General features: G+C 41.4%; 1 protein-coding gene across 1 annotated transcript; it reads right to left on the bottom strand.

Moving 5' to 3' along the window:
- Positions 1–1,563: 1,563 nt before the first annotated feature.
- CHMP5 (charged multivesicular body protein 5) lies at positions 1,564–17,043 on the bottom strand. Its single transcript, XM_058695124.1, has 8 exons — positions 16,832–17,043; positions 15,949–16,053; positions 14,480–14,526; positions 12,584–12,677; positions 12,384–12,455; positions 7,705–7,813; positions 4,684–4,796; positions 1,564–2,211 (listed from the first exon to the last, which is right to left on the bottom strand). The coding sequence occupies exons 1-8, from the start codon at positions 16,898–16,900 to the stop codon at positions 2,161–2,163; spliced, it is 660 nt and encodes a 219-aa protein (XP_058551107.1). The 5' UTR covers positions 16,901–17,043; the 3' UTR covers positions 1,564–2,160.
- Positions 17,044–17,474: the final 431 nt, after the last annotated feature.

The following is a 17,474-nucleotide window of genomic DNA, read 5'->3' on the forward strand; positions in this document are numbered from 1 at the left end:
CACTAACATTACAGTTAGTGTTTCAGAGTGATGAGGATTTCAGAAAGGAGTCTTAGAATAGTCAGAAGAACAGGAAAACCAGAGAGCATTGTCACAAAAACCAAGGGAGTAGAGATTGTTAGAATGATTGATCACGGGTATCCGATGCACTAAAAAGGTCTAGTTGGAAGACTATCAACCATTACAATTGGCTATATATAGGGCACTGATAACATTGGCAAGAAAGAAAGCAGGAATATTTGCTGAGAGTGAATCCCAAGAAAATAAGCTCAATTTAGATATCAGATTTTAGGTAATGGTGGGACATTTCATTGGGAATGCCCAGTACTGAAAATAAGAATGAAGAGGTCTAGACTAGTGACAATTATTTTGAGTCTTTAGCAATAGGTAATACATAAAATGTTGGGTGTGACATGTTTCAAAGAGAATATAAAGGGTGAGAGGAAGTCCAAGATTGAAACTATAATGAAAGAAATATTTAAAGAGCTGAATGAGAAATTATAGAGAGGCCAAGGAAGATTTCAAGAAGGTAATGATGAATAGTACAAAGGCTTCTTGAGAGGGTGAGATTAGTCTGCACGAATGAATCATTAAAGACCCTGCAATTAGGCAGGAGTTTGGACTCCTGGCACCTTCCAAGAAAAGAATGAAGCCTCTGTTTTTGTTGTTAATAATCCTTCATATGAGAATAGCAAGCTGCAAAGTATAGTTAACCCTTGAACAACATGGGGAATAGGGCACAGTTGAAAATCTGCATCTAACTTTTAACTCCCCCCAAACTTAACTACTAATAGCCTACTATTGACCAAAAGTCTTACCAATAACATAAACAATTAACTCATATTTTGCACATGTATTAGAAACAATAAAGTGAGGAGGGGCGCCTGGGTGGCGCAGTCGGTTAAGCGTCCGACTTCAGCCAGGTCACGATCTCGCCGTCCGTGAGTTCGAGCCCCGCGTCAGGCTCTGGGCTGATGGCTCGGAGCCTGGAGCCTGCTTCCGATTCTGTGTCTCCCTCTCTCTCTGCCCCTCCCCCGTTCATGCTCTGTCTCTCTCTGTCCCAAAAATAAATAAAAAACGTTGAAAAAAAAAAAAAAAAAAATTAAAATAAAAAAAAAAAAAAAGAAACAATAAAGTGAGGAAAAAGAAAATATCATAAGAAAATCATAAGGAGAAAATACATTTACAATACTGTACTGAAAAAAGTCCATGTAGAAGTAGATTGTGTTCAAACCTGTATTGTGTAAGTGTCAACTGTACTCACGACCATTACCTCAATGATTCATCACAAAAGCCTTGTGAAGTGAGCATGAATTTACTAATAAGGAAGGTTAGTGAAGTGACTAGGCTACATAGTAGTTATTAGACAGTAGATGAGGGCCCAGGCCTGGATTGTTCTTTATTCTTTCCTCTGATGCTAGCAGTTAAGTTTGATTTCTAGACTGAATCAACATTAAAATTATATTATTCCTGTACTAGAGGTTTTAGGCTGCAGTGATATTAAAATTGTATCCTTTTGAAAAATATTTATTGAGTATAAATAAATGTCCTGTACACATTAAATATCAAGAAATATTCATTATCGATTACAAGTCAGGCTGTAATACTGAGGGAACCACAGAATCAAAATATCCACTCATGATATAGTAGTGATAATTCCATTCCAATATCAGACATGGTAATGAATTACTCACAAGACACAATAAAACCCATCAAAAAGGCTACCACTTTAACCAACCTATAATACCACAATAGAAAATGGTTTTGAATCATAGTATAAGCAGTCCCAATAATCTCATCTTTGTCTTATCAATTTATCAATTTGAGATTGTGGAGTTAACACTATCTTAGAATGTAAAGATTCCACTTCCTTGGTTTTATTTCAAATTATTATTAATAAATGAAAACAAGTCATACATAGCCACTGATACTTTTAAGTACATTAGTCTTAAGAAAAAAGACATAAAAATTTAGTATGAAGAAAGCATCCCCCAAACAATGAGTCTCTTAACGGAAAAAAAATAAAAGAGCACTATAATTAACCTTTCCTTCAAAGAAAGGAAAGAAACATAAATCTGTTATGGTAAATTCGGAAAGATAAATATTTCCTAGCCCCACAATATGTGTTTATTTTACACGATGTATTTGAATGATGCAAGTCTATGAAGCAGGGATCTGTGGTAATCCAAATTCATCCACCAGGACTCCATCCTGTGAAAAGAAAGCAATGTGTAGTGCCACTGTTTTTCAGTTGATAAAACAAATGATCACAAGTATTCAGTAGTCAAAATTCATTTCCCAGTGTTTAATCAGTGAACACCAAAATCCCACTGAGAAGATTAGAAAGCATTTTCATGAAAGATAAAGGGTGTAGTGATAAGATAAGACTGGAAAAGCTCAGGGTGGTTCTTTGCAGCACAAAGGAAGAGTGAAAGAGCAAGAGACACTTAGGAGTAAACTAGGAAGGGTCTGGGTGGAAAGGATGAGGAGTCAGTCCTTGCCTCCAGATTCCCATTTTCACTCTGATGTCTTTTTTTTTTTTTTTTTAATTTTTTTTTTTTTAACGTTTATTTATTTTTGAGACAGAGAGACAGAGCATGAATGGGGAAGGGGCAGAGAGAGGGAGACACAGAATCTGAAACAGGCTCCAGGCTCTGAGCGGTCAGCACAGAGCCCGATGCGGGGCTCGAACTCACAGACTGTGAGATCATGACCTGAGCTGAAGCTGGCCATTCAACCGACTGAGCCACCCAGGCGCCTCTCACTCTGATTTCTAAAGTGAACCATTATCTTTTGTAGCTTCCCAATCCTTAAAGGAGCAGTGCCCCAGGACAGGCAGTTATTTCCATATCATACTTTTCTACAAACTTAGAGACAGCAATACTACTATCAATTAAGAAACCATATCTCAACGGCACATTTAACACAGGAATCTGTGACCTTCTAAAAGTAGAAATAACATAGATGCTTCAGGGTACTGAAAAGGTAAGCTGTGGTGGTAGCGTTAATAAAAATCATTTCAGGTAGGGGCAACTGGGTGGCTCAATCGGTTGAGTGACTTCAACTCAGGTCATGATCTCATGGTTCATGAGTAAGCCCTGCTCACTGGCTGTCAGGCTCACTGCTGTCAGTGCAGAGCCTGCTTTGGATCCTCTGTACCCCCCGCCCCTCCTTGCTTACACATGTACTCTCTCTCAAAAATAAATGAAAGATTAAAAAAAATTATTTCAGGGGTGCCTGGATGGCTCAGTCGGTTAAACGGCTGACTCTTGATTTTGGCTCAGGTCATGATTTCGTATTTCATGAGTTTGAGCCCTGTTTTGGGCTCTGCGCTGACAGTGCAGAGTCTGCTTGGGATTCTCTCTCTCTCCCTCTCTCTCTCTCTGCCCCCTCCCGCTCACACTGTCTCTCTCGAAATGAATAAACTTAAAAAAATAAAAAAAAAATAATTTTAGGTAAGCTGAGAAAAAGCAACCTATAAACCTGGAACCCTGAAATGACCAGAGACAGGGGTGGGGTGGAATAAGCAGTAGAGAAAAGTAAGATTACTCTAGACTCAAGGAAGAAGGGAGGGTATGGTAGGGGGAAGATGCACATTCATAGAAATTAGCTATAAGGGACCTTGGAAATGATCTACTTCCCACCTTTTGCTCCCCACATTTCACATGCAGGAAAAACTGATAAGGTTCTGAGAGAAAACAAGAATTTCTAATTTGCTCCAAGTCATACAGTAAACAAAGGCAGAGCTGAAACTGGCTCTCACTCAAGGACTGTGCACACTGAACGTGCACATTGGGAGATAAAGCAAACACCAAGGAGATAAGGCAAACAGAAAAAATGGCAAGAGAAAAAAATGACACATTACACCAGGAACTAAGATGGAGTGAACAGGATTTCATAAGCAACAACATTTTATCTGTTTATAATAATGACAACTGTGTAGCTTTGGACGGGGCTTTCAGTGCGAAGTCCTTTTACATACAAGATCTAACTTGTTCTACACAACAATTATGTAAGATAATTGTAATTATCTGCATTTTACAGATGTAAGGATCAGAAAAGTTCACAACAATTAAGTGATTTGTCAAGGTCTCATAGGGAGTTAGTGGCAGGACTGAGACTTAAACCCAGGTGTCCTGATTCTTTACCTTGTTAATGAGAAACTTTCAACATTTTTTATACTTAAATTATTAATCCCTATTTAAAAAAATCCACCTGGAGCATTCCCTTTTGAATATACTCTCTCTGTAAAGAGAGCTTTCACACTATTCTTCCTTTCTGATTTTAGACTCTAATAAACTTTTGCCTGCTGCTCAAAAAGAAAAAAAAAAGTCCACCCTACAATTAAGCAGTGTGTATGGAAGATAGAACTTTCTTTCACACTGCTGCCCAGCATGGTTCATGAGTGTGTTGGTAATGCTTTTCCAGGAAATACTGTCTGAAACCTAGAAATGGCACCCAGTGCAAGCTCACAAGGGTAATTCCTGGGCCTCAGTGACACTACGTACACAGCCTGTCCACAGTCCAATGCAAGAAAACTAGACTTTCAAGGGGTCCCAAAACAATGACTAGCACGGTCTTTCCCCGTTCAAACTTAAGACTACCTTGTAGATTCCCAAATTGGGATCAAGCAAAAAACCTTAACCATTTTGCATAGCAAACATAAAGAGAAAAAGCTTTCACCTTATTCTTTGTGTCAGTGGGAACGCCTTCTGGAATTGCAGGTGCAGATGCCGCTTCATCCAAGTAAGAACTGTCTTCATCAGCCAGAAGCTCGTCACCCAGTGCATCCAACTCTGAGATTGAAACAGTTGACATTTCAAAAACAGTTATGCAAGAAAACTGGCAGCTAATGTAAGAAAGTTAGCCAAATTATTATGAGACATGAATTTCAAAACAAAGGGAAAAGGATTTTTAATTTTTAAAAAATATTTTATTTATTTTTGACAGAATACAAGCAGGGGAGGGGCAGAGAGAAAGGGACAGAGGATTTGAAGCAGGCTGTGAGCTGACAGTAGTGAGCCCAATGAGGGGCTCAAATTCAAGAACTGTGAGATCATGACTGGAGCCAAAGTTGGACTCAATGGACTGAGCCACCCAGGTGCCTGGGGAGAAAGGATTATTAATCTCTATTTTCAAAATAAAAGATGACCATCTTAAGAAATTTCCAAGGGAACTGATGTGGTAGAATCTATGAATCTATGAAAAATACAAATCAAAGTAAAACAAAACAACCATTCCCCACAGGTTTACAAAGCCCTAGTCTTCATGAGAAGAGTCTATATATAGCTATCAGTTGGCCAATTCAAATTAGAAAATCTGGACAATAACAAATGCAAAAAATTCTCTCTCAGTTATTGATGAGCTTGAGAGAAGGCAGTGAAAGGCATGAAACTGTTGTATACTGAGTGACCATCACATGAAATCAAGCTTTAAAAATATGTCTATGGTAAAGTGAGTTGGAAGTGACCAAGAAGAATGACAATAGCAGATAGAGACATAGCAGGAAACTCAGGATGGGAAATAAAATAAAGAAATGAATGTGAAAAAAAAAAAGGTTCTAGGCAAAAACAGAATGGGAGAAAGAAGGGAGGGGGTGAGAGGAAGGGAGGGGGGAGAGAGAGGAGGAGAAGGAGAAGAGGAGAAGAACGGAGATGGGAATCATGTGACAGAAAATCCTGAGTGAGGTGGTTCTGCCATCTACCTAGTTACTCATGCTAGACACTGACATTTTTTTTTAATGTTTCATTTATTTATTTTGAGAGAGAGAGAAGTGGGGGAGGGGCAGAGAGACGGAGAGACAGAATCTCAAGCAGGTTCCACACCATCAGTTCAAGGCCTGATGCAGTTCAAGGCCTGGATCTCACAAACCGCAAGATCATGACCTGAGCCGAGATCAAGAGTCAGACACTTAATTGACTGCGCTGCCCAGGTGCCCCCGACAAACATTCTTGACCTCCCCTCCTTCCACATCCACTTTTCTGTTTCTGCTACTATCACCTTAGTCGCTATCATCTTTTCTTTAAAATTTTATTTATTTTTTAAATTCCAGTATAATTAACAGTGTTATATTCACTTCAGGTGTACAATATAGTAATTCAACAATTCTGTACATTACTCAGGCTCATCATGATAAATGTACTCTTACCCCCATCACCAATTTTGCCTGTCCCCCACCTACCTCCCCTCTAGCAGTTTGTTCTCTATAGTTAATAGTCTGTTTCTTTTTTTTCAACGTTTTTTTTTTTTTTTTTTAATTTATTTTTGGGACAGAGAGAGACAGAGCATGAACGGGGGAGGGGCAGAGAGAGAGGGAGACACAGAATCGGAAACAGGCTCCAGGCTCCGAGCCATCAGCCCAGAGCCTGACGCGGGGCTCGAACTCACGGACCGCGAGATCGTGACCTGGCTGAAGTCGGACGCTTAACCGACTGCGCCACCCAGGCGCCCCAATAGTCTGTTTCTTTATCTCTTTTTTCTTGGTTTTGTTTCTTTTTTTTTTTTTTAATTTTTTTTTTTAATGTTTATTTATTTTTGAGACAGAGAGAGACAGAGCATGAACGGGGGAGGGTCAGAGAGAGACGGAGACACAGAATCTGAAACAGGCTCCAGGCTCTGAGCTGTCAGCACAGAGCGTGACGCGGGGCTCGAACTCACGGACTCCAAGATCATGACCTGAGCCGAAGTCGGCCGCTTAACCGACTGAGCCTCCCAGGCGCCCCTTGGTTTTGTTTCTTAAATTCCACATATAAGTGAAATCATATGGTATTTGTCTTTCTCTGACTTATTTCACTTAGCATAATACTCTCTAGTTCCATCCATATTGTTGCAAATGCTAAGATTTCACTCTTTTTGATGGTAATATTCCATTGTGTGTGTGTGTGTGTGTGTGTGTGTGTGTGTGTATCCACATCTTTATCCATTCATCTATGGATGGACACTTGGGACTGCTTCCATATCTTGGCTATTAAAAGTAGTGCTGCAAGAAATATAAAGGTGCACGTATTTTTTTCAAATTAGTGTTTTCATTTCTTTGGGCAAAGGCTCCTCTCCCTGAGGCCAGGCAACAACCCCTCCCATTTTTTTCCTATTATCCCCTGCTCATCCTTCAGGACCCATGCCTGTGCCCACTCCCAACTAGGATAGATTCCCCAGCTATGTGCTCCATGGTACCCCACACTTCTCCTTCCCAACAGTTTGTGCTCTTGTAATTAATCACTTGAAGTAAGTTTCTTACCCCTGGTGATGGAAGCTTCATAAATGCAGGGACCATATTTGCCTTCTTCAATGTTGAATTCCTAGCACCTAACATAGTACCTGGCCTATGGTAGATGCACACGAAGTACTTGCCAGTGACTGTTTCTTGATCTGCTTTGTTGTTCTGAGGGAGAGGACTCCAAAAATAGGGAGAGCAAAATCAAAAGGAAAATGGCAGGGAAACGCAGTGCTTAGATACCAAGCACCAGGTCAGCAGACACTTTTGCCCATATTTTCCTCCAGAGCTTATCTGTCCAAGAGTTGTTAGTGGATCATGCACATCTGACATGCCAGCTTCATAAGCTCTTTGCCCAGAGGCCGTACCATAAACTAACTCTCACAGAACCTTCACTGGAATTTTCTCTAGCATTTGGGAAAAGGTCCCAGGAAGTTGCTCCTTTCAGACTCTAAAACATTTTTTTCCCAACTGCTTTTCCCATAACATACCTGCTTCCAGGTCATCTTCGTCTAATTCTGGGGTGCCATAACTACGGCTCAGTGCTTCTTGGATTTCACTGGCATCTTCCATCATATCTTCTAGCTGGTCTTGTAAATCCTTGTAGAAATGTATATGACAGTTCTCATTAATTTTTTACTATTTTCCTCTAACTAACCCTCACTCCACTCTCTCCTCTGAATCTCAGAAGCAAGCGATTTTTAAAAAGATAACGTATGCAAAATGGTAAGCACATACCAGTTTTCAACAATTGTTAGTTCCCTACCCTTAACTCAGTCCTTGCCTACTGACTGCTTTTAGTCAACAACTGACCAGGTGCTCCTGTAAAGTACAGGTCTGAATAACTCCTGAATGCCCCTTCCAATTAAAAGTATAAAAGAGCTTAATGCATTATTTAAAAATCACAAAACTGAAGAGTCCCATAACAATTACCGTGAATGCCAATGGCCACATAATCCTCCTTTTTGGTGATAAAATGTAAACTCAAAATTAAGGAAGAATTAAATTGGGGCACCTGGCTGGTTCAGTCTGAAGAGCGTGTGACTCTTGATCTTGGGGTCATGGGCTTGAGCCCCATGCTACGTGTAAAGATAACTGAAAAAAAAAAAACCTTAAAAAAAAAGAAAAGAGGGGCGCCTGGGTGGCTCGGTCAGTTGAGCGTCTGACTTCAGCTGAGGTCATGATCTCACAGTCTGTGGGTTCGAGCCCCACATCGGGCTCTGTGCTGACAGCTCAGAGCCTGGAGCCTGCTTCCGACCCTGTATCTCCCTCTCTCTCTGCCCCTCCCCCACTCTCACTTTGTCTCACTCTCTCAAAAATAAATAAATGTAAAAAATTAAAAAAAAAGAAAAGAATTAAATTGGTGATCTTGCATTTGAATTTAAGGTGCTTCAGGGAAGTCCAAAGTCCTACTGCAAGAACAGATGCCCATTAGTCTGTCATTACAGAAAGTTTACCTAAAACACTAAATTCAGCCTCCACACTATCAACATTTTTCTAGTTTATGGAGAAAAGGAGGTAATAGAGACAAGCAAATTAATCTTCTTAAGTCAGCCAAAGATGGACTATACTGTGTAGGGAAAAAAGACAACAGTGGAAACAACTGGGTGGTACAAAAAGTTGTACTGAGCCAACCTGGATGGAGAAACAGAAATGGAATCAGGATAGGCTTGATATCCGAGACCAGGCTGGTGAAAATAATTGACTGAGAGCATAAGTCATCTGTGAATGATCTACCTGTGATTAGCTAGAAGACTACAAAGCCAGAAATAATGTAAAAAGCAATCTGAGAAGTGCTATAGCATAATAAAGGGCAGCTAATACAATGGCTAGGAGCACAGACTCTGAAGCTCAAATCTTGCCTTACTCAATGAGAAATAAAGCCTCTAAGCCTTAATGTCCTTGTCCATAAAATAAGATTATTAATAGGCATACCTCATAGGATTATTAAAGGATTTATCACAGTAATACATGTAAAACACTAAGCACTTAATACTATATATCTTCCATTGTGTTAAGGATGTGCAGAGCAACAATATGCTCGTTATATGCTGAAAATTCCACAGAGAGGAAAGAGAGTATTGTTGATAATGCAGAAAGTCCAAACCAGCACCATTTATCCTTCAGAATTTTTTTAAATTTGTTTTAATGTTTATTTATTTTTGAGAGACAGAGTGAGAGTGGGGGAGGGGCAGAGAGAGACAGACACACAGACACACACACACACACACACACACACACACACAGAATTCAAAGCAGGGGCCCGGCTCCGAGCCGTCAGCACAGAGCATGATGCGGGGCTCGAACCCACAAACCACGAGATCATGACCTGAGCTTAAGTTGGACACAACCAACTGAGCCACCCAGGCACCCCTATCCTTCAGAATTTTTAAAGCAATGCAAAACATTTGAAAAACTCCTCTTGGCCCACAAATTGGAGGTTTGTTTTTCCATTTAAAGGTGAGGGAGACAGGGGCACCTGGGTGCCTCAGTAGGTGTCCGACTTCAGCTCAGCTCATGATCTTGGGGTTCATGGGTTCGAGCCCTGTGTTGGGCTCTGAGCTCAGAGCTCAGAGACTGGAGCCCGCTTCAGATTCGGTGTCTCCCTCTCTCTCTGCCCCTCCCCTGCTTGTGCTTCCTCACACACTCTCTGTCTCTGTCTCTCTCTCTCTCTCATAAACATTAAAAGAAAAAAAAGGTGACAGGGCACCTGGGTGGCTCCATTGGTTAAGCATCTGACTTCGGCTCAGGTCATGATCTCACAATTTGTGAGTTCAAGCCCCGCGTCAGGCTCTGTGCTGACAGCTCAGAGCCTGGAGCCTGCTTCATGTTCTATGTCTCTCTCTCTGCCCCTCCCCTGCTCATGCGGTCTCTATCTCTCAAAAATAAATAAACATTAAAAAAAAAAAAAGGTGAGGGAGACAGTAAAATGAAAAACACTTAAAAAAATTTTTTTTAATATTTATTTATTTGAGAGAGAGAGAGAGAGACAGAGAGAGAGAGAGAGAAAGAGCATGATCATGACCTAAGCCAAAATTAATAGTTGGACGTTCAACTGGCTGAACCACCCAAGTGCCCCAAAAAAACTTTTTTAAAAAAGAAAGCACTATGCTGTATTTTCAAGTGCCAAACTACTATGCTGTACACATGTAACATTCTGCTGTACAGAGAAGCTCTGGCTGAAATTAAAAAGAGTGAAAACACAGAGTAAGTAGTTAGGTCAAGCTCTGCCATGCTATCACATATCAACACAAGTCTCCTCAAGTCATTTATGAATAGGATTCCTAGCAATAGACTTTATGAAAGACACACACACACTAATTAGCACACAAAGAATTAACAGGCTTAATATTGGATAAGCAACACAAAAATAATACAAATATAAGCACTAGACTTGACATGCAGAAACTGAAAAATAGGAAGGCTAGAAACAGAGGAACACACATACACATGGGTAAAATACTAAAGAATGAGTGAGAGCTATCAAACAGTGAAAATGTTTTATAAAGTATTTTAGGAAAACAAATGGAATTCAAAATATATAGTCCAGCCAGAGACAGACACAGACAGAGGCACACACCAAAAGGGAGAGAAAGGAGTTCTCTACCTGCCATGTGGACAAATCTACTAGGAGACAGGAAAAGGATAATTAGATAGGGAACGAGACAGGCAACTACAAGTAAAAGATGGAGAGACAAAACAAAACAGAAAACAAAACAAAAACAACAACAGAAAAATTCCAGTTTCTATTTTGTTTATAGTAAAGAGCTCTCATTAAAACATAAGGAACCCTGTAAACAGAAAATAAAATTCAACTGCATTATATTACCAAATAGCATTGTACAAATAAGACAAACATACATGGAACACTTTTCTTAGTAAATGTCTGGGAAGATTTCACTGAGCTTAACTCTGTAAGCAGAGACTGGTGGAGGATTAGAGAGAAAGCCACAGGCAGTGTAAGGAAGGGTGCTTGAAAAAAGAGGAGGAATGTCCTTACTTGTACTGTAGATCAGCACTCTCAGAGAATACCTCTTCAGATGTAGCAAGATGCCAGGAAGTCAGTAAGTACTCAACCAACAAATATTGCTTGAATCGGGCAACTGCTTTAGCTCCTTTAATAGTCTCTTGTTCATTTGCTCAGCAATCATAGAAACTTTCTGAACATCAACTACAGCCAGGCATTGTTCAAGGTATGGGATATAACAGTGAAAAAATCATGTCCCTGCTCTCATACAAAGAGACATTCTACTCAGGGATAGAAGTAAAGACCACCACTGTACTTGCAGAAAGGTAGCCTCTTTCCTCTGGTCAGTCACCACTCACTCCCTCTGCTATCCCTACTTGCCATCTGGGCTGTTCCCCTGAAAGAAGTGAGAGGAGTGCTTAGGGCTCACCTCCCAGCCAAAGCACGATCTCAAAAGACATGTTAATTTTAAGAGCCTAATGACATTATTATTAAAAATCTAGGGGCGCCTGGGTGGCGCAGTCGGTTAAGCGTCCGACTTCAGCCAGGTCACGATCTCGCGGTCCGTGAGTTCGAGCCCCGCGTCAGGCTCTGGGCTGATGGCTCGGAGCCTGGAGCCTGTTTCCGATTCTGTGTCTCCCTCTCTCTCTGCCCCTCCCCCGTTCATGCTCTGTCTCTCTCTGTCCCAAAAAAAAAAAAAAAAAAAAAAAAAAACGTTGAAAAAAAAAAAATTAAAAAAAAAATCTAAAGAGAGTTACTAGCAAAAGGAACCAGCTCTACTCCAGAAAGTGTGTTAAGCACCTGACTTATATAGCCTCATTAACACTTGTGACCATCCTGGGGGATGGACAGCAACATCACTACTTTACAATTGTGGAAACAGACTCAAAATCATTAAGTGAGTCAGAAGTAACAGGAAACTGGGGGCTTATTTACTGAGTGCCTATTATATTCTAGATATTATGTATGTAGACACACCAGCTCATTTATTTCATCCTCATAATAACTGTATATGGCATTAGGATCCTGGTGTTAACAAGGAAACAGACACATTTGGTACCCTACCCCAAAGTTACTCTATTAGTAAATGGCAAGCCCAAGATTCAATCTGTCTTCTGTGTTCTTCCCATTACATTCACATTCATTTGGATTCTTTCCAAATCTACTATACTACATTCTTACAGAAACTAGCATACATCTCACCTCAATCTGGTCAATTTTCACTTGCTTGTATGCTTTCTTCATTTCCTTTACTCCCAGTTTCATAGCATCAACCTAAAAAAGGGTAAGAGAGAACACCATGTTTTAAAAAGCCATGCTAGTGAAATGGTCTTTTAAATACTATGGGAAAAGAACACAACAGTTAAAAAAAAAAATCATGGGAAAAGGTGCTATGGAAGTACCGTGGTCTTGGTGTCCTTCAATGACTGGATGGTGTAATTGGCTTGTTCCATGTTAAATGACTGTTGGGCGAGATTGTCCCGCTGCTGCTCATACCTTTTCAGAATCAATTAAGAATGGTAAATGTGAGCCAGACAGAAATCCTCTGGAAGAAAGTATCTCTAACACTATATAAGTATTTCCTTTAAAAAAAAAACAAAAAACTTTAGGGGCATCTGGGTGGCTCAGTTTAGCGTCCGACTCTTGGTTTCAGCTCAGGTCATGATCTCACAAAACTCAGGTCATGATCTCACAATCATGGGACTGAGCCTCGTGTTGGGCTCTGTGCTGGCGGCACAGGGCCTGCTTGGGATTCTCTCTCCTTCTTTCTCTCTGCCCTTTCCCCATGTGCGCTCTGTCTCTCTCTCAAAATAAATAAATAGACTTTAAAAAAATTACAAAAAATTAAATACACAGAAAAATTGGCAAAAACCATTTAATCACTCTAACACAAGCATCATGATGTACCCCTCCAGTCTTCTGTCTTTGTATCTTAGTTATAAGACTAATTTTCCCCTTAATATTACAGCCTTTGCTGTTTTCTATGCTACTATATACTATTTAATGTCTCTCTACAATGTTTCAAATGATTTCCTGCGATAAATTCCCAGAAGGAGAACTCTTGGGGCAAAGGGGGAGACTATTTTTAAGCTCTTCATACATATAACTAAACTGTTTTTCTAGTAGACTGAACTCCTTGAGGATAGGTATTGTATTTGACTAATCTTATATCCATGATTAGGTAATCCATCTGGCCTGATATAATGCCTGGTGCTCAAAATATGTTCTTTTTTTTAAAAATAAAGTTTTATATCAAAGTATAATACTACTTCAAAGACTTATGTCACTATGGTCTTTATACAACATCAGGAAACCATCTAACTATCCAACCAGCAGAAAATTGGTCAATTCATGGTGTGGGCAAATGGTGGTGGAATATCACCAGCCTGTTAAAAAGTATATCATTCTTAAAAAACGTTTAAAAGGAGAGAACTGCTCATGATGGAGAAGGACAACCTATATATACACAATTTTTCTTCTAAAAAGCCATATGCACATATACCATGCATGCACGAGCAGAGAAAAGAAACTAAGAAATCATCATTCTAAAAATGGTTAATTCTGATAGTAGGAATCTATGTAAATGTTCTTTTCTTCTGTTCATGTTTTTGTATTTTTCAAGCATGTATAATGAATATGTATTACTTAAACACTGCAGGCTACCTAAGAAGGGAATAGTTTTTACCACTCTCACTACCATGTTAGGCATTATAATTTCTTTTTCCAATTTTGTCTAATCTAAAAGGTGGTATCTGATAAAAAGGCATTTTAAAAATAAAAACAGAGATATCAACAACCTTTCTAGTTCCTTATTAGCTAATTACATCTGACCCCTACAATCCTGCAGAAGGTCTCATCAGTTGGACAGCCCACAAGGGTAAGCATCAAAGATGCTATCTGGCTTCTGCTCAGACATGGAGACATAGTCACCTAAAATAAATCCAGGACCCTTAAATCTATTCTAGTGGGAGGGAACAAATATTCAGGATCCTCAATTTTACAAAAAATAAATAAATAAAAAGGCATACTCTAATTAAATACATAATGGGAGAACCCTATAGATCTGGGTAGTCCAATACAGAAGCCATTTAGCCACATATAGCTACCTAAATTGTTAAAATTAAATAAAATTAAAACTTCAATTCCTTGGTCACACTAGCCACATTTCAAGCGCTCAATAGCCACATGTGGCTAAGAGCTACTGTACTGAACAGCGCATATATAGAACATCTACCATAGCAAAAAATTCTGTCTAGATGGACAGTGCTGGAGGAAAGGAGGTTACACTTATAACTTACATCCGCTTTTGCTTTAAAACCCTCAAGGCTTTCTGTTTGACCATATTCTGGGGAGAGAAACAGATATTAATGAAAAGAAGAAGAAAACACACATACAGTAAAAGAAATCTCCCATATCCTCAGACTTACATATCTACTTACTCTCTTCTTCAAAGTTGCAGACATGGTGGCTCCTGGACTCTTCCTCACTTCCCAAGCAGTCTTTAAGTCTCAACTCATCTGTCTTTGCATCCCACATCTCAGGGTACAGAATTATATTCCCTTTTCCTACTGCATATTATCTCCATGGCCATCCCCAATAGTGCCTATTTTGTATACCCAGTTGCGTTATGGAGATTCCCAACTTGGACATCCTGCTATCCATTCAAACTCAACATGCCCAAACTCCTCAACCTGTTCTCACCTTGGAAATAACTAACAATGGTCCCACCAATCCCTCACTTCTCTAGATTAAGAATCTTTAAATCAATCTTACCTTTCCTCTCTGTTGTCTCTACATGCAGTCATCTTGTTACTGATTTTCAGAACTTACTTTCCAACTGATTACTTTCCTGTCATTTTCATGACTGCCACCAGGGCTTAGGCTTTCATCTCAAGTCCAGATGAGCTTTCCTGCCTCTGGTCACTCTTCATTCCATGCCATCCAACTAAGATGGCTGAGAAAAGCCTCTTGTCACTTTCCTTTCTATACTGCTTCATAAATCTTTTTGTTCCTCCAATGAAGAAGGAAAAGCAGATATTATCTCACAAATAATGTTTCTATGTAGGAGAAACAGTGCTATGTAGGTCACAGCAATTACTTCGTGAGTACACAAAATGCTCACACTATAAAGTATATTATCCCCATTTTATAGACAGAGAAACTGAGGTTCAGTAACACTAAATAACTTGTCCTAGCTCAAATAGTTAATAAGTTACAGAAACGGGAAAAAAGTAGGTAGTTCTATATCCACAGTCCAAACACTTAAATATAGTAATCTATGTTTCTAACAATAGAAGAGGAAAACAAGATATTAAGTGACTTTATGACGATCACAGCTAGTAGATAGTGATAGTGTTACTAATAGAACACTGGTCTCCAGATGCCTAGTTCAGTACTTTTTCCCAGCATACCATTCCTTAACCAGTCTATTATACACACCTAACTTGACCAGCATGGCTCATAGTTCTGAGCATGTCCCAGCTCTACTCTCCAGATTGCCACCTTCTCAGTAGAATATGTTAATTCCCATGTACATGATTCTGGACATGTGGTCAGCACTTTCTCTCCACCAGGCTAAACCCCAGCCTTCCTCTCCTATCAGGCTGCAAACTCTGCTCCCTGAAGGATACACTGTCACATATTTTCTCTTTACCAGATTGTGAGCATCTCTTCTCTATCTCTCACCAGCCCTTACTGCTGGGCCCTATTTCCACAGGTGCTCAAATTAATCTGTCACAGCGCCTTTTGCAGCTGCCACCTCCCTTACCTTGGCAGGACCCTCTCTCATCTTCTTGATCTGATCCTTATACTTCACTAGCTCAGCATCCAGTCGAGAAATCTTCTTGTCAATAGATTCTGCCCTGCTGTCCACCTTAAAGAAACAGTGGTAATTATCACAATATACTTACATGAGAAGAGGCAGGAGAGGGAAGAAGGGTGGGAAACAGTGGTTCCTGACCAGGTGGACATTTCCAGTCAGAAACACTGGGGGAAGAGGGCTTTTATAAACTATACTCCACCCCTCAGATTCACATATTCCAGGACCCCTCTCAAGTGTGTTTGAATAGAAAAATAATTGAAAATCACTGGGTTGAGTTGACAATCCCCTAAAATTGGAGACTAGTCAGCTGGGAGCTCAACCAGAAGGTGTGTGAAACAGGCCAGGGCTGTAGCGCTAATGCTATTTGCTTAGATAAAGGGAGGTGGCTTAATGTGAGAGGCCAGAGTTCTGAATTTTCTGTTATTAAAATCCAGGATCGGGGTAAAGATATGTGGACCCAGGATATCACGTTGAGGGTCCTGATGTGGGAGAGGGATGAGAATAAATGAGGGGTAAAGGTTAGGACTGAAGTGGGAAGGATGTGGGCCTAATGGCTGGTTGGGGTAGGAGGAGAAGGAAAGAGCAAGTAAACACGGCAGTGGGCCTCAGAAGGAGTTGGGTGCAAGTAGGGGGAGACACTGATAGCTTAGGAATCCCTGGTTTGTGGCGTCAGGAATGACCCTGGGTAACAGCAATGAAGGTGTGGTGGTGAGGGCCGAGGTGTCCGGAACCAGGAACGGAATGGAGGAGTAGGAGCCGGGAGCCCAGGGTGGGCGGGGTCGGGAATGTCAGAGTCCCTCAGCCTAGTTATGCGTGGTCGAGTGCCCACCGTGCCAATGCAGTCAGTCAGGCTGGGCGGCGGAGCCTTGGGTTTCGCTTTTCCGAAGAATCGGTTCATCTTGGGCGGCCGCGAAGAAAACCCAAACACTGGAGCAAAACTAGAAACGGAAGTAGAATCACCGCCGCCTCCGCCTTGACTTCCTGCCCCCCCTTGCGCAAGCGCAATGTGCCTATTGCAGTTTCCCCGATCCTTTTTCCGGGTTTTCAGCTCGGCCTTCCGGGGAAGGAGAGCTCCCGGAGGTTGGAGGGTGCAGAGAGTCAGCAGGGGCGTGGCCTCGGTGAAGGGCGTGGGCGTGGCTTCAAGTGAGTGGGGCGGGACCTCGGCTGAGTGGGTGGGGCCGAAGCTGCTTTGGCCGAATTCAACCGGGCCTGCTCCAGGGGGCGGGGCCGGTAGGCCCGCTGGGCCGGGCCGGGCCGGACCGGGCTGGGGCGGGGCAGGGAAGCAGCCGCGCGGGGTTGCAAGGCGCCAAGCTCCTCTCCCAGCGCTGGGTGGTCAACTAGCGCGGGTCTGGCGGAGCGCGGTGGCGCGCGGAGACCGCGAGGCGACCGGGAGCGGCTGGGTCCCCGGCGGCGCGCCCCTCGGCCGGGCCGGGAGCCGCGCCAGTCGGTGCCCCCGGCCGAGCGCGGTCCGC

The sequence above is a fragment of the Neofelis nebulosa genome, chromosome 12 (assembly GCF_028018385.1).
Source record: "Neofelis nebulosa isolate mNeoNeb1 chromosome 12, mNeoNeb1.pri, whole genome shotgun sequence".
Lineage (NCBI taxonomy): Eukaryota > Metazoa > Chordata > Mammalia > Carnivora > Felidae > Neofelis > Neofelis nebulosa.

Coding starts and splice junctions, on each gene's coding strand:
- CHMP5 (XM_058695124.1), bottom strand. CDS start 16,900: ATGAACCGATTCTTCGGAAAAGCGAAACCCAAGGCTCCGCCGCCCAGC. Junction 16,054..16,831: donor TGACTGACTGCATTGGCACG/GTGGGCACTCGA, acceptor TGTTTCTTTAAG/GTGGACAGCAGGGCAGAATC. Junction 12,456..12,583: donor TGAAGGACACCAAGACCACG/GTACTTCCATAG, acceptor ACCCTTTTTTAG/GTTGATGCTATGAAACTGGG.